The sequence below is a fragment of the Pelobates fuscus genome, chromosome 3, assembly GCF_036172605.1.
Source record: "Pelobates fuscus isolate aPelFus1 chromosome 3, aPelFus1.pri, whole genome shotgun sequence".
Taxonomy (NCBI): domain Eukaryota; kingdom Metazoa; phylum Chordata; class Amphibia; order Anura; family Pelobatidae; genus Pelobates; species Pelobates fuscus.
In genome coordinates this window covers 333,665,821-333,683,927 of record NC_086319.1, presented here as the reverse complement: position 1 = coordinate 333,683,927, position 18,107 = coordinate 333,665,821, and the positions used below count along the sequence as shown (strand labels likewise).

General features: G+C 43.4%; 1 protein-coding gene across 1 annotated transcript in view; it reads right to left on the bottom strand.

The window, feature by feature from the left end:
* Window positions 1-1,475: 1,475 nt before the first annotated feature.
* Window positions 1,476-18,107, bottom strand: part of LOC134601223 (aromatase) — a 35,560-nt gene continuing 18,928 nt past the window's right edge. The window contains exons 6-10 of the mRNA XM_063445692.1: window positions 9,936-10,050; window positions 9,465-9,579; window positions 8,214-8,376; window positions 6,947-7,188; window positions 1,476-1,733 (exon numbers count right to left, since the gene is read on the bottom strand). Of these exons, the coding sequence (XP_063301762.1) occupies window positions 1,488-1,733; window positions 6,947-7,188; window positions 8,214-8,376; window positions 9,465-9,579; window positions 9,936-10,050 (881 nt within the window). The 3' untranslated portion in view covers window positions 1,476-1,487. The remainder of the gene's footprint in view (window positions 1,734-6,946; window positions 7,189-8,213; window positions 8,377-9,464; window positions 9,580-9,935; window positions 10,051-18,107) is intronic.

Sequence of the window (18,107 nt, the reverse complement as noted above, 5' to 3'; positions counted from 1 at the left end):
ATCATCTTTCACAACTTTTAAAATCATTAGACGTATTAATAAAAACATTTCCATTTGGGACTAGGATTTATTGAAGTTTGAGAAGTTAAAGATTTATTTATATCAAAGTTTGGGTTGGTGGAAGGTGCAGCATGACCTATACAACTTGTTAACCCCCAGCACCCCACTTTCCCCTTTAAAAAGCTCCCAGAATCAATTAGTGTCCCAAAAAGAAGAACAATTTAAAGACAAGGAATTTCAGTTAATATTTTGTTAAATATAATAGTAATTTTTGATAAAAACAAACAGATAAAACACCTTTTAATTTCCAAGAATTGCTCAAATACAGCACCTGCAACAGTAACAATTCCCCTAAAGCAGGGGTTCCCAACCCAGTCCTCAAGTACCCCCTACCAGTCCAGGATTTAGGGATTACCGTATATACTCGAGTATAAGATGAGTTTTTCAGCACATTTTTTGTGCTGAAAACCCCCCACTCGTCTTATACTCGAGTGAGTGTCTGTATTATGGAAACTTACATTGCCATAATACAGACAAGGGGCTGTTGGGGGCTGGCAGGAAGCGTTTACTTACCTTTCCTGCAGCTCCTGTCAGCTCCCTTCTCTCTCCTGGGTTCCGGTCAGCTCCTTCTGCAAGTCTCGCGAGAGCCGCGGGGTCAGAGCACCGTGCGGCACTCACACCGCAAGACTTGCAGAGGGAGCTGACGGGAACGCAGGAGAGAGAAGGTAGCTGGCAGGAGCTGCAGGAAAGGTAAATAAACGCTTTCCGCCAGCCCCCTCCTAAACAGCCCACCCACTGGATCACCAGGGAGTGAGAGCCCCCCTCCCTGGCCATTTTTTCAAGCAGGCAGGGGGGACGAAAATAAACATAAAAATTTAAATAATATATTAGAAAAAAAATAGTAATAATAAAAAGAATATTAAAATAATATAAAAAATAATAATAAAAATGCCCACCCCCCACCAAGGCTCTGCATCACATACTCATACACACACACACTGCACTCATACACACAAAAGTGTTTTTTCTTTTTCTTTTCTAAAAACACCTTAGACACAACTGAATAATCCCTAAATCCAGGCCTGTTAGGGGGTACTTGAGGACTGGGTTGAGAGCCATTGCCCTAAAGGGAAAATAAATAATTCCAACGCATTTAAATACACCATGTTTCCATCCAGGTTACCACTTTTAATTTACTTTTCCATGGCCTTTCTATTTATTTTCTGATTAGGAGTGAAATAATTAAATAATTTCACTTTATAATCTATGAAAAATCTAAACTGAATATTTTATTATTAATAATATTGTTAAATATAGACAAATCTATATAATGAAATAAAACACCTCAGTCTAACATTTGTCGAGCACAGAAAATTACTTCCATAATGTAAGCAGGAGCTGTTAAATCAAGATTTAACACAGATCAACACTGTCACTTACTCAATGCTAATTACATTTCAGAATTTTCCAGATGATGATGTTGCCTGCTAGTGCTTGAAATTAGTGGTATTCTGAGGAATGAAAATCATCTCTAACAAGTCCTGTTTTTCATCAGGATGCATGGAGAGATCATTGGTGTTCTGAATGTTCTCCAGACATCTTCCGCTTAATGTCTGTACCCTGTATCTCTTCAGGAGAGTCACAAGAATTGCTTTCATCATCACCATTGCTATGTATTTCCCTGCGCATGCTCGCGGACCAAATCCAAATGGCTGGAAGTAACGATAAGGAACCTACAGCAATTATGGGAGAAAGAAAATCTCTTATGAAAAATGAAAGGAATATGGAATATGTATAGTTTCATAAAATATCAATGATTGAATCATCAATTTAATAAAAGTATTCAAATATCTAACTGAAATTTTTTTAAATTATTTTGTCTGTAACTTATTTGCCATTATACACTGAACAAAATTTTTAAACGCAACACTTTCATTTTTGCCCCCATTTTTCATGAGCTAAACTCAAGGATCTAAGGCTTTTTCTATGTACACAAAAGGCCTATTTCTCTCAAATATTGTTCACAAATCTGTCTAAATCTGTGTTAGTGAACACTTCTCCTTTGCCAAGATAATACATCCACCTCACAGGTGTGGCATATCAAGATGCTGATTAGAGAGGATGATTATTGCACAGGTGTGCCTTAGGCTGGCCACAATAAAAGGCCACTCTAAAATGTGCAGTTTTATCACACAGCACAATGCCACAGATGTCGCAAGTTTTGAGGGAGCTTGCAATAGGCATGCTGACTGCAGGAATGTCCACCAGAGCTGTTGCCTGTGAACTGAACGTTCATTCATTCATGAAATTAATTAATTTGTCACTACATCCAACCGGCTTCACAACTGCAGACCACATGTAACCACACCAGCCCAGGACCTCCACATCCAGCATCTTTACCTCCAAGATCGTCTGGGACCAGACTCCCAGACAGCTGCTGCAACACTCTGTTTGTATAACCAAAGAATGTCTGTACAAATGGTCAGAAACCGTCTCAGGGAAGCTCATCTGCATGCTCGTCGTACTCATCGGGGTCTCGACCTGACTGCAGTTTGTCGTTAACTTGAGTGGGCAAATGCTCACATTCGATGGCATCTGGTGGTTTGGAGAGTTGTTCTCTTCATGGATAAATCACGTTTTTCACTGTACAGGGCAGATGGCAGACAACATGTATGGCGTTGTGTGGGTGAGCGGTTTGCTGATGTCAACGTTGTGGATCGAGTGGCCCATGGTAGAGGTGGGGTTATGGTATAGGCCAGCGTATGTTATGGACAATGAACACAGGTGCATTTTATTGATAGCATTTTGAATACACAGAGATACCATGACGAGATCCTGAGGCCCGTTGTTGTGCCATTTATCCATGACCGTCACCTCATGTTGTAGCATATTAATGCACGGCCTCATGTTGCAAGGATCTGCATACAATTCCTGGAAGCTGAAAACATCCCAGTTCTTGCATGGCCAACATACTCACCGGACATGTCACCTACTGAGTATATTTGGGATGCTCTGGATCGGCGTATACGACAGCGGGTTCCTGGTCCTGCCAATATCAAGCAACTTCGCACAGCCATTGAAGAGGAGTGGACCAACATTCCACAGGCCACAATCAACAACCTGATCAACTCTATGTGAAGAAGATGTGTTGCACTGCGTGAGGCAAATGGTAGTCACACCAAATACTGACTGGTTTTTGGACCTCCCACGGACTCCTCCAAATACAGTTTAGAGTGGCCTTTTTTTGTGGCCAGCCTAAGGAACACCTAGGCAATAATCATACTCTCTAATCAGCATTTTGATATGCCATACCTGTGAGGTGGATGGATTATCTCGGCAAAGGAGAAGTGCTCACTAACACAGATTTAGACAGATTTGTGAACAATATTGGAGAGAAATAGGCTGTTTGTGTAAATAGAAAATGTTTTAGATCTTTGAGTTCAGCTCATGAAAAATGGGGGCAAAAACAAAAAAGTGTTGTGTTTATGATTTTGTTCAGTGTACATCCACACTATATAACTATAAAGGGCTGTGTAATACGTAAACAATAAAAAAGTGAAGTTAGATGAGAAGCTCTCATTAGTAGGTTCTGTAAAACATCAGTTTTATCGCCCTTTGAAGACGCAAAACGTGTTCAGTTGTTCTGGTGTGTGGTATGACTCGCTCTATTAATCCCCCTAATGCACTATTCTCACTTTTTTCTTTTTTCTCTCCTTACCTGACACTATAAACATTGTTTGTCTGAATATTAACATGTTTAGAAAGTAGACATTGGTCAAGGCACTCAAACTGTAATAAAAAAGCAGGTTTAACTGGTTCAACTGAGCTTGAAAAAGATCCTGTGAAGGTCAAAATGTTGCTTGTATACTACTCTAATAAACCTGCTTTTTTGATTACAACTTGAGTGTCTGGACCATTGTACACTTTCTAAACTGTTAAGTGGGGTTTGGCGTACCTCTGGTCCATTTGTCTCTTGGGGACCAAGGGAGTGCTGTGTCCTCTGCACTACTGAATACTGAATATTAACATGGACATTTAATAAAGAGAATGATTATTTGTGATAACTCTTTTGCATTTTTTATATTAGTGGAGTGCAATATTGTAGTATGTAGTTTTTCCCCTTTATACCTCATGTTTTACTAATTTGCTCGCTTTCTGATATATTTCTCTATATACAAAAAAGACAAAAAAAGCACATGAAAGATATAACTCCTTATCAGCTGAAACCCAAGATACACATAACCCATAAATTTATCATAAATAAACAGCAAAATAAATATTCCAGATCTGGGAAATTTAAAGTTAGATTTCACAGATATGAAACATTTTCCAGTAATCCAAATTATATTTAAAAGCTCCATTATTTTAACATTTTGCTCTCCTGCATGTGGCTATACTTACACAAATAGGGGCCAGTTTAAAACATAGCCTCCCTTTTATCTATATTAACCCCATCGAGATAAAAATGTACCAAGACTGTCACAATTACAAAGGAAAATTACAACATGGTTCTTGAAGGAGATAATTCAACAGTTAGATTGCATTTTGAGAGTCCCATCTTTTTTCTCAATATTCTCCTATAAAATGTTGTTAGTGTACTGAACGCAGAAATGGTTAACATTGGTGTAACAATACTACGAGGCCGGCCCAACACGTAGATCTTGGGTCACGCCAAGATAGATAAGTTAGAGTCTTGTATAAAGGTGAATTACAAAAAAAACACCCCTTCGGAGATTAAAAGGTAATGGACATCTGTGTTCTAGAATATCCCAATTATTTATACAGAAATGTACTAAACTATTAAGGGTTTTATCAATTCATGAAAAGTTGACCGGAATGTACAGGTGTACTCTTTCAGCTAAAACTAAAAAATAAATAAAGGAATAGATTCCAAAAGGTTTTATTATATATAAACGGAAAAAATAGTAAACATCTTTTTTTTCTATTCCTGAATATGTACACCTATGCTTTTCAAAACAAAAAAGGCCTTCCCTGCTCTTAAAAATAAAAAGGCTCCCTTTCTTTCAATTAATATTAATAAACATTCAATAATGTCTTCAGTTTGAAATGCTGCATCTGCAGAGATATAGCAGTTTGCTATGAGAAGTAACTCCAAATCTGGCAGCATCATTAGCCTGCCCAAAACAAGTGTTCCGGGCTGGCTAATGTTCATTTTGTGTTTATTGGGCTTCTGTCATTAGCTCCTCCATGCCTCCCAAGTCTATTCTTCCGCACACACAGGACGTCCTTTCCTCTGCAGTGACAACACCAGAGGAGGGTCTCGGTGCTGTCTCATGTGAATTTTTTCCTTCCTCTCCTTTTTTTAATAAATCACTCTTTTTGGGTGAAATTATCTTTTAACCCATTAAGGATGTACATGTTTTGATCAAAACAAAACGTTTAATTTGAGCTATATGTCTGTTTAACCATTTACCTCTTTCATATTAAGTGTACCCATATACAGTTGCAAGAAAAAGTATGTGAACCCTTTGGAATATATGGATTTCTGCACAAATTGGTCAAAAAATGTGATCTGATCATCATCTGAGTCACAAAAAATAGACAATCACAGTCTGCTTAAACTAATAACACAAAGAATGAAATGTTGCCATGTTTTTACTCTGCAAAACAGAGTTGGGCTTGAGCACCTAAAAAGTATAAATTATTTGGACTCTGTATTGTTGAGATATTTTTAGTGAGCCCTCCTGTGTAAATATTTCTCAATGGAGGAGGTGACTGGCACTTGACAGACCCAGACAAGTAGTCTGCCTGGGTCTGCCAACCCATTAGCAATTGGTTTGACTATTTATCCTAGGAGGATGTAAGGTCACTCCTGGCACCATAACCACTAGGACATGTTGTAGTGGTTATGGTGCTTGGAGTGTTTCTTTTAGATAGTATTTCAAAATATTCTGTGTAGTCATCCCCGGTTCCATATGGGGACCAACTACTATTAGTACCATTAGTACCCAGAGGGCTGTGGTGTGATGATTAAAAGTTGATATAAATGTATTCCAACATTACTTATTTGTTCAGAATTTTTTTTTTCTTTATACAATTGCATTAAGAGCCATATAAAAGCATATGATAAAAATCAAATGCGACATATTCTATTTAACATGTAGTAAAGAAAAGGGCCAGCTGTTGTATCCTCATTACCTGGTGTAACATGATTAAAAAAAAACAGTGGAAAGAATTGGATGGATCTGTATAATACCGCAGACTGAATTACGGCACAGAGCACACTATACGTAGTACGCTGGCTCAGACCACCACTGAATATACAGTGATTATGCCTCTCCTTGGCAGAAAGCTAAATATTTTACTTTTAAATTAAAGTCTCCAAGATTACCATGAACTTGACAGTGATGCTTTTAATATTGAAGACTAAACATCATCCTAATCCTACTTAAAAATCGCAAAATGTAACATTCCAAATCAGGCACCAGTTATTTGCCGTTTCTATAGGTATGAGATTTTGCCTATCCTACTGCTGATAATAGGCAGGAAACCTTCAGCACTCCAGATGTTGTTGAGAACTTCTCCTATAATGCTCTTAAAGCCATAATGCTGGCAAAGCATCAAGGGAGATGTAGTCCATGACATCTGGGGAGCTGATGGTTGCCTACCCCTGCTGTAGATAATTTAGAAAACAGAATGAATGGCACTAATACAATATGACTTCCTTGAAGTCAAACAGTTTGAGGTACACCTTTATCTTCACAAGGTCACAGAGGACAAGACCCTCAAATGGCTGAGTGACAGCAGTTTTATTCCACACATTAAGAAGGCAATTCTTGTTGCGTGGAATAAAACTCCTTTCACTCACCCATTAGAGTACCTACCCTTGCCTATAGAGACTTAGGCAAACACCATTTACCAATTACTTGATTCCTATTGCGGTATTCGGTATCTAATCTACATCTGTATCTATAGCTGAACGTACCGTCTTCTGAAAATTTTCCAAGGAGAATTCATTTGGTTTCGGAAAATATTCAACTCTGTGCATGCGCCCCAGGTTTAAAATGATGTTAGTGCCTTTCTTTACGTAATAACCATCAATGACATCATCTTCCAAGGCTTTGCGCATAACCAGGTCAACCACAGGCTGGTACCTCATGCTTTCATAGATGAAGTTTTCGAGAACCTTCAGGTTTTGCATATCACTACTTTGTACCTCTCTGTCACCTAGTCGATGACATAACAGAAGATAAACAATTCTTTAAATCATTTGCTTCTATAATGACACGGAACATTTGAAAACTTCTTGCAAAAGCCCAATTTAACATGACCTAGGGGGATAAATGCAATCCACTTGTCCCTTTCTTATTAAACACAGTAGCTTGGTGGCCTGTTCATAATCAGTATCCTACACCAAAGGAGATTTTCCTTATTATTTATTTGATAATTAATTATGATATATTTGTTTTGTTTGGAGTTCATGTTAGTTGGCAAACTGGATGTAGTAATATAATGTCATGTAATGGTTTAGATTTTTCCACTATTAATGCAATCACTGCTTATTTAAATGAAACAACCCCGAGGTATACATTAGAGATGTTTTGTGTCATTGAATATGAAATTAAAACAAGGACACTACTAATGTGTAAGCTATCCAGTTGATTTGATCTGGCACGTGCTGACTGCTGTAAGGCACTATAGAGGTCGGGCAAAGTCGCATTTCATTGTTGAACTATGCAAAGTGCTGCTAACGTTAATCGCCTTTGTTTCTTTAATAGATAAAACTTATATTTACAGAACTCCTAGTATGACAAAATGCCTTTTTTTTGCCTCTTTTGTTTTGTTAATTACATATTTAGTTTTTTCCCCCCTGCAACTCTCACGGTTGATGTGTGTTGAAGGGGCCATTGTGACTTTATTTAATAAGCATGCAAGTTGGCATATAAGTTTTTACAATTTCTTTTCTTGGAGTGAATAATAATAACTAGAATTTCCAACAATCGATATCATCTGAGTGGCTCCAGATAAACAACAAACATCTATATATTGTCAAAGACTTGGTTAACTCATCATGGCTTTGATTGCCTGACAATTGTCACTTAAGTAAATAACCCTGCACATGCATTTTAGTTTAACTTTCTTGTGAAATACTATCAGTAATGGCTTTTGTAGAAGATAATGAGTGGATCAGAAAAGGGGACGTGGGTGTTTTCCATGTTTTAATAATGGTTTAGCCTCTAATATTTGCTCACCTGTAACACTGTGGATTTCTTTCATTATCACCTCTTCAATTTTTGGATGCTGTGCAATGAGAACTAACATGAAGTAGAGTGAAACAGACATGGTGTCAGGGGCTGCAATCAGCATTTCCAAGATGCACTGGTTGACATTTTCGGCTGTAAGCTCCCCATGGCTCTGTAAAAAAAGTTTATAAATTATTTTTTTTCTTTTTGCAATGCAGAGTTTGTTATGAGAGGGATACTCAAAGTACCATAACCACTACCGTTCATTAGAACATTTTAACATCAAAACCGGGCTCTTCCTGGCACATCCATGGCACGTACTCTCTGCTGTTATACTGGTAAAACCATTACACTGCTTACACATTCTGAACAGCAAATCCATCCAAACTTACACAGCACTGATAGACTAAGAGAGCTGCTCTGGCCTATGACTGTTGTCCAAGGTTCGACGAAGTTGCAATTGATATCATAATTAGTGCTTCTGGAGAAGTGGTGAGTGCAGAGCAGACCCAATTTATTTTGTCAAACTGCTCCAAAACAGTTAATACGGAAACCAGTAGACCTAAAGCATCTTAATAATAATAATAATAATAATAATAATAATATCAATCAATTTTTACATATATTATAAACAGAAGAAGACTGTGACCTGATATTTGGGACTTTATTTAAACATATGTAAACATTGAATTTATCTGACTCAAACATGTAGAAGTTACAATAAATAATAAACATTTTATTTTACAAAACTCTTAAATGAATAAAATGTGATTCACCATTAAAACAAAAAAGTATAAACTAATAGTTAAAGTCAGCAAGTTCTGAAAATGTGAAATGTGTAACAATTAAAGAGATATAATTGGTAAATAGTGAGCTGAGTTATGGAGTTAATCTTATAGACCAAAATACAAAAAAATCAGCTGTATTGGGGAGAGGGGGGACGGGGGACATTCAACTCAGGTGGAGTGGGGAGTTCTGCCAGAATAACGAATTTTAGGTCAATTTTGCAACTCTGTTAATTGACCTCAGCTCACTGTATAGTAAATGATTTGCATAATATTTATACTTATGTTTTTATATATATATATATATATATATATATATATATATATATATATATATATATATATATATATATTTATATGTTACATACATGCTCCCAATTCAGTACTCATCATGCCATCACTATATTCAAGCAGCACATGATATTTTATATTATTTATAATGAATGTGCCTAATTTAAATTCTAATACCGCACACCTGGGCAAAAATCAGTTCTGATGCAAAATCCATATCCTTTTCCAGCTTCTCTAATGTTGACAGCTCTTGGCGTTTCCGGGCAATTAAAATTTCTAAAGCATCTTTTAAATCATTCCTGAAAAGAAATTATAGCTTTATTTGAAATATATGTAAATGTCTCATTTTCAGTAAAATATTTCAAAGTTGGTATTGTCTTAATAGTAAACAGTGGGGAATTGCCAACCAACTCCTAAAATCCAGGCCAAAATAGCCTAGCTCGAAATATTTTTTAGTTGGTTTTTTTGTTAAATTGGCTGCATTGTTCTACATTTTGTAAGTCAGTGGACAACACACAAACAGGGTTTATTCACTAAAGTTTTAATTATATATTTTAGGATACAGTGATCAAACCAAAACATGACTTACATGGAACATTTTCACAGTTTTTTCGAATCTGGTCTATAATTTTACATTTTAAATCTGAGTACTTACGCAGACTTTTCGTACTTCCTGTATAGCCAGGACATTTTAAAGAATATATCTGGTTTCAGTAGCAGCGCCTGCCAAGCATCAAAGTATTTCTGGATTTTTAGAACAATTTCATTTTCTGAAAATTAAAAAAAAAAAAAAAAAAACATGTATAAATTATACAGGGAGTTGGTAACATTTAGTAGTATTATTTTTTTTCCCTTTTTAGCATTTTAAATTTGTCAATTTTTTTTTAAATGTTGTAGATTTTTACATTTACTGTTATTTTTCACACCTGACAAATACATAATTGTTAAATATAGGTACAAGTAAATAGAAATAATTATCTACAATTCTGGGAAGTAACAGAAGTGACAGTTCCCCTTTAAGAGTTTTTATATATTTAGGGATACCATATCCAGCATGTTTTCCAGGACACATTGATAGGCAACATACAATGTGAGTTGCCCTAGAGTATGTAAAAGTCACATGCTGCAGGTAATAAATGAAGTAATAAATCAATCAGTAATTCTGCAGCATATACATTATCAATAATACAAAGTAACATTGTCATGTGCTGTCAATCAACATGATGAAATTATGTGTGTCCCAGAAAACATGGTGGATATGGCAACCCTATATATAGTGCTCTTATCCAGAGAAAATTACAAATTTACAAATTATGCAAAAAAAACATTATATAGACAGGAGCAGGGCCGATTCCTGGGGGGAGAGGGAGGTGCGGACTGCCCAGGAGCTCTGAAGATAGGCGGGTTGTTTGACGCTAGGCTCTGCCCCTCAAGTAGATCCTGTCTCCTCTCATAAGGCCTCTCATAAGGCTCCACCCTCACGAGTTCCGACAGCTATCGGATGGGCAGGGCCTAACTAACAGGAGGGGGTGGATCTACCTGAGGGAATGCCTTGCACCGAACACACCGCCTATCTACAGAGCACCTGAGCAGTGCGCACTCCCCCAGGTTAAGTCCTGGACACGAAGATTAGTGATGTCATGAACATAAAATTTTCGGTTCGCGAACGGCGAACGCGAACTTCCGCAAATGTTCGCGAACGGGCGAACCGCCATAGACTTCAATAGGCAGGCGATTTTTAAAACCCACAGGGACTCTTTCTGGCCACAATAGTGATGAAAAAGTTGTTTCAAGGGGACTAACACCTGGACTGTGGCATGCCGGAGGGGGATCCATGGCAAAACTCCCATGGAAAATTACATAGTTGATGCAGAGTCTGGTTTTAATTCATAAAGGGCATAAATCACATAACATTCCTAAATTGTTTGGAATAACATGCTTTAAAACATCAGGTATGATGTTGTATCGATCAGGTAGTGTAAGGGTTACGCCCGCTTCACAGTGATAGACCAAACTCCCCGTTTAACACACCGCAAACAACCGCAAACAGTCCATTTGCACAACCGCAAACTCCCCATTTGCACAACCGCAAACTCCCCATTTGCACAACCGCAAACTCCCCATTTGCACATGTTTTAGTGCAAACTAGTCTAACTACTAATATAGTTGAAACATGCTACTTTTATTCATGCCAGCCAGACTAACAAACATGCCAGGGACAATCATAGTTAACCACCTCAGATAGTAACATGGCTCCAGGGGCGGACTGACCGGTCGGGCACTTCGGACATGGTCCGAGGGCCCGGCCGGGAGGGGGGCCCGCCATCAGGGGGCCTGGCGGCACACTTTGAGGGGGCCGGCCGCCCCTTTAAATGCTGCAGCCGCCTGAGCGCTCTCTTAAGAGCCTCAGGCGGCTGCAGCTTCTCCCCTCCCCTCCGCAGTAGCGTGGCCGAGCTGCTCTCTGGTCCGCGGTGCCCGGCCGTGGTGATAGGAAGGTGCACACTAAGTGTGCACCTTCCTGTCAGTCCGGCCGGGTACAGGAAACAAACTCCTGTTCCGCGCAGAACAGGAATTTCTGTTTCCTGTACCCGGCCGGACTGACAGGAAGGTGCACGAGTGTGCACCTTCCTATCACTCCGGCCGGGCACCGCAGACCGGAGAGCAGCTCGGCCATGCTACAGGGGAGGGGGTAAGAACAAAGAGGGAGGGAGGGAGGGGGGAGGGGGGGCAAGAACAAAGAGGGAGGGGGGGAGGGGGGAGCAAGAACAAAGAGGGAGGGAGGGGGGCCAAGAACAAAGAGGGAGGGAGGGGGGGCCAAGAACAAAGAGGGAGGGAGGGGGGGCAAGAACAAAGAGGGAGGGGGGGGGCAAGAACAAAGAGGGAGGGAGGGGGGGCCAAGAACAAAGAGGGAGGGAGGGGGGGACCAAGAACAAAGAGGGAGGGAGGGGGGGGCCAAGAACAAAGAGGGAGGGAGGGGGGGCCAAGAACAAAGAGGGAGGGAGGGGGGGCCAAGAACAAAGAGGGAGGGAGGGGGGGGCCCAAGAACAAAGAGGGAGGGAGGGGGGGCCAAGAACAAAGAGGGAGGGAGGGGGGGCCAAGAACAAAGAGGGAGGGAGGGGGGGCCAAGAACAAAGAGGGAGGGAGGGGGGGGCAAGAACAAAGAGGGAGGGAGGGGGGCCAAGAACAAAGAGGGAGGGAGGGGGGGCCAAGAACAAAGAGGGAGGGAGGGGGGGCCAAGAACAAAGAGGGAGGGAGGGGGGGCAAGAACAAAGAGGGAGGGAGGGGGGGCCAAGAACAAAGAGGGAGGGAGGGGGGCCCAAGAACAAAGAGGGAGGGAGGGGGGCCCAAGAACAAAGAGGGAGGGAGGGGGGCCCAAGAACAAAGAGGGAGGGAGGGAGGGGGGCCAAGAACAAAGAGGGAGGGGGGTAAGATCAAAGAGGGAGGGGGGTAAGATCAAAGAGGGAGGGGGGTAAGATCAAAGAGGGAGGGGGGTAAGATCAAAGAGGGAGGGGGTAGGAACAGAGAGGGAGGGGGGTAGGAACAGAGAGGGAGGGGGGTAGGAACAGAGAGGGAGGGGTGTAGGAACAGAGAGGGAGGGGTGTAGGAACAGAGAGGGAGGGGTGTAGGAACAAAGAGGGAGGGGTGTAAGAAGAAAGAGGGAGGGGTGTAAGAAGAAAGAGGGAGGGGTGTAAGAAGAAAGAGGGAGGGGGGTACGAAGAAAAAGGGAGGGGGGGTAAGAAGAGAAAGGGAGGGGGGTAAGACGAGAAAGGGAGGGGGGTAAGACGAGAAAGGGAGGGGGTAAGAAGAGAAAGGGAGGGGGAGTAAGAAGAGAAAGGGAGGGGGGTAAGAAGAGAAAGGGAGGGGGGTAAGAAGAGAAAGGGAGGGGGGTAAGAAGAGAAAGGGAGGGGGTAAGAAGAGAAAGGGAGGGGGTAAGAAGAGAAAGGGAGGGGGGTAAGAAGAGAAAGGGAGGGGGGTAAGTAGAGAAAGGGAGAGGGGTACGAAGAGAAAGGGAGGGGGAGTAAGAATAGAAAGGGAGGTGGAGTAAGAATAGAAAGGGAGGGGGAGTAAGAAGAGAAAGGGAGGGGGAGTAAGAAGAGAAAGGGAGGGGGGTAAGAAGAGAAAGGGAGGGGGGTAAGAAGAGAAAGGGAGGGGGTAAGAAGAGAAAGGGAGGGGGTAAGAAGAGAAAGGGAGGGAGTAAGAAGAGAAAGGGAGGGGGGTAAGTAGAGAAAGGGAGAGGGGTACGAAGAGAAAGGGAGGGGGAGTAAGAATAGAAAGGGAGGTGGAGTAAGAATAGAAAGGGAGGGGGAGTAAGAAGAGAAAGGGAGGGGGAGTAAGAAGAGAGGAGGGGGGGGAGTAAGAAGAGGTGGGAGTAAGAAGAGGTGGGAGTAAGAAGAGGTGGGAGTAAGAAGAGGTGAGAGTAAGAAGAGGGGGAGAGTAAGAAGAGGGGGAGAGTAAGAAGAGGGGGAGAGTAAGAAGAGGGGGAGAGTAAGAAGAGGGGGAGAGTAAGAAGAGGGGGAGAGTAAGAAGAGGGGGAGAGTAAGAAGAGGGGGAGAGTAAGAAGAGGGGGAGAGTAAGAAGAGGGGGAGAGTAAGAAGAGGGGGAGAGTAAGAAGAGGGGGAGAGTAAGAAGAGGGGGAGAGTAAGAAGAGGGGGAGAGTAAGAAGAGGGGGAGGGGGGAGTAAGAAGAGGGGGAGAATAAGAAGGGGGGTAAGAAGAGAGAGAGGGGGGAGTAAGAAGGAGGGCAATTGCCCCCTCCCCTGTCCGCAGGCACCGTGCGGGAAGCCGGCAGGGGAGGGAGGAAGAGAGGACCCGGGAGCTCAGCCTTCAGCTCCTCTGGGTCCTTCTTGCGCGAGCACAGATCGTTACCGCGGTTACCACGGCAACGTTACGGCTCTTGGGAGAGTAAACTCTAGCCCTGGAGCTACGGGCTAGAGTTCACTCTCAACACTGTGACCACCAGGGATTCCTGGTGGTCGCAGTGGTGAGAGTGAACTCTAGCCCCATAAACACACTGCCCCCACACACCATACACATTCACACACTGCCCCCCATACACCCACACACACCATACACATTTACACACACACACACACACACACACACACACACACTGCTCACCCATACACACACAGCCCTCCATACTAACATTGCCACACACATACACAGCCCCCTCATACACACATTGCCCCACACACCCTACACATTCACACACTACACCCCCTCACACACACTGCACCCCTTACACATTGCACCACTGCTCCTATACCCTACTACAGCCTCATATCCCAGCAGACCCCAGGTAAGTTGTCAAACTGTTCTTAAACGGTTTGACTACTTACTCTGGGAGGGGGGCCCGGCCCTCCTGGCACCATAACGACTACACAGAGCAGTAGTGGTTATTGTACATGGATTATTTCTTTAAATAATCTACAAGTGCCCCAGTAGCCAGCAAGCCAGCCCACAGGCCGGCCAGGCAGCCAGCCAGCCCACAGGCCGGCCAGCCAGCCAGCCAGCCAGCCCACAGGGCACCAGTTAGGCTTACAGCCAGCAAGCCCACAGCCTGCCAACCGCAGCCAGCAAGCCAACAGCCTGCCAGCCAGCAAGCCGCAGCCAGCAAGCCAACAGCCTGCCAGCCAGCAAGCCGCAGCCAGCAAGCCCACAGCCTGCCAGCCGCAGCCAGCAAGCCCACAGCCTGCCAGCCGCAGGCAGCAAGCCCACAGCCTGCCAGCCGCAGCCAGCAAGCCCACAGCCTGCCAGCCGCAGCCAGCAAGCCCACAGCCTGCCGGCAGTAGCCAGCAAGCCCACAGCCTGCCGGCAGTAGCCAGCAAGCCCACAGCCTGCCGGCAAGCCCACAGCCTGCCAGCTGCAGCCAGTAAGCCCACAGCCTTCCAGCAAGCCCACAGACTGCCACCCAGCAACAGTAATTAAGGTAAGAGGAGCCAACTTGGCCTAGGTATCAGCGAGCTATGTTGTGTTGCTATATTGTGAATAGGAACCAGAGTGTTGGAGAGACCCCCCTCCAGAACCCATTAGACTCCATTGTAGTCTCTAATGGGACCTGGAGGAAATTCTTTCTAACACACTCTCTAAAGGACACTGAGATAGCCTCTGCTAGAATGCTCCCCCCGTCCATGGCCCATTAGCCCTCAATTGTAGTCTCTACTGGGGCCTGGAGGCGACTGTTTCCAGCAGGGACACTGAGATGGCCTCTGTTAGAAAGACCCCCTTCCAAGCCTATTAGACTCCATTGTAGTCTCTAATAGGGCCTGTTGGGGATTCTTTCTAACACACTCTCTAAAGGACACTGAGATAGCCTCTGCTAGAAAGACCCCCCTCCATGGCCCATTAGCCCTCAATTGTAGTCTCTACTTGGGCCTCGAAGGGATTATTGCACTTTTGTTCCTTGTGTCTAAAGATTGTGTAGGGTGTGGCTGTAGGCGGTGCATGGAGGCGGGACATGGGTGGCGCTTGCTGCGGAGTATGGGTGGGGCCTGTAAGGGGGCCCTTGATTTATTTTTGCCCGGGGGCCCTGAGGGTTTTCAGTCCGCCCCTGCATGGCTCCCTCTATATACAGAGTAAACATGGCTCCCTCTATATACAGAGTAAACATGGCTCCCTCTATATACAGAGTAAACATGGCTCCCTCTATATACAGAGTAAACATGGCTCCCTCTATATACAGAGTAAACATGGCTCCCTCTATATACAGAGTAAACATGGCTCCCTCTATATACAGAGTAACATGGCTCCTCTCTACATACAGAGTAACATGGCTCCCCTCTATACAGGGGCGTACCCGGAGCATTTGGCACCCGGGGAGGATCCTTTATTTGGCACCCCACTCCCCAACTTTAACATGTAAAAAACAACAGCAATTTTTAAAAAATGTATGTGTGTGCAGTGTGTGTATAGAGTGTGCAGTGTGTGCATAGTGTGTGTGCGCAGTGTGTGTGCGCAGTGTGTGTGCGCAGTGTGTGTGCGCAGTGTGTGTGCGCAGTGTGTGTGTATAGTTTGTGTAGTGTGTATGCAGTGTACGTAGTGTGTATGCAGTGTATGTATAGTGTGTGTAGAGTGTATGCAGATGCAGTGTGTATGTTGTGTGGAATAAGTGCTGCCATTTACCTGTCCCTCCCGTCCTCCTCGACTGGTGATCCGGTGGCACAGCATCACTGGGCAGTTTAGAGGGGCCCAGTATTCTCCATGCTCGTTAATAAGACTATCTACCCGAGTTTCCCATCCAGCAGCAGCAGGTTCCTCTGTTCTCGCGATCCGCGAGAGCGTTGCTATGGCAACGTTCTCACGATCCGCGAGAGCGTTGCTATGGCAACGTTCTCACGATCCGCGAGAGCATTGTTATGGAAACGTTCTCGCGATCCGCGAGAGCGTTGCAATGGCAACCCACGGCAACGCTCTCGCGGATCGCGAGAAAAGAGGACCCTGCTGCTGCTGGATGGGAAACTCGGGTAGATAGTCTTATTAGCAGCCGGTCCCTTTACACAAGACACAGGGCGGCATTTCGCTGCCCCTGCGAAAGTTCGCCCCGGGCACCCCCCTAGTGAGTGGTACCCGGGTCGGACCGCCCCCCCTTAGTACGCCACTGCCTCTATATACAGAGTAACATGGCTCCTTCTATATACAGAGTAACATGGCTCCCTCTATATACAGAGTAACATGGCTCCCTCTATATACAGAGTAACATGGCTCCCTCTATATACAGTGTAACATGGCTCCCTCTATATACAGAGTAACATGGCTCCCTCTATATACAGAGTAACATGGCTCCCTCTATATACAGAGTAACATGGCTCCTCTCTATATACAGAGTAAACATGGCTCCTCTCTATATACAGAGTAAACATGGCTCCTCTCTATATACAGAGTAAACATGGCTCCTCTCTATATACAGAGTAAACATGGCTCCTCTCTATATACAGAGTAAACATGGCTCCTCTCTATATACAGAGTAAACATGGCTCCTCTCTATATACAGAGTAAACATGGCTCCTCTCTATATACAGAGTAACATGGCTCCCCTCTATATACAGTGTAAACATGGCTCCTCTCTATATACAGAGTAACATGGCTCCCCTCTATATACAGTGTAAACATGGCTCCTCTCTATATACAGAGTAACATGGCTCCCCTCTATATACAGAGTAAACATGGCTCCCCTCTATATACAGTGTAAACATGGCTCCCTCTATATACAGTGTAAACATGGCTCCCTCTATATACAGAGTAACATGGTTCCTGAGCTGCGGGTGGGGGCCCTATAAAAGAATAATGTGGGGGACCTACTTTCCTCCCCCGGCCCCCCCCTGAGCGGCGGGTGGGGGCCCTAAATGAAACCCCCCCCCTCCCCCATCAAAGGTGACTAGGGGTCCCCAAGCCCCTAGTAACACACCCAAATAAAAAAGCCCCTACCTACCCCCCTCACCCTGAATAATAGTGAGGGGGGAATAAAATTACTACCCTGTAAAGTAAAATTCAACTTACTATTCAACGTCTTCTTTTTTCTAAAACCTTCATTTTTCAGCCCCAAAAAAGGCCGAATAAAAAGCCATCATACCCGTCGAACTTAAAAAAAAATAAAAAAAAATTAATCCATCTTCACCCATGGAGGGCTCCGCGCGACTAGGGTATTAACATATACCCTATTGTTACAATTGTTACTTGAAAAGCATGAGGAATGCCGTTGGGGTACCACATGCTCATTTGTTATACCTCCATGCACTACAAAATTAAAGAATTTAGAAAATAAATAAATAAATAAAAAAAAAATGTATGCAGCTTCCAAATGAATCTAAAATGGATGCTGTCTAGGAGGT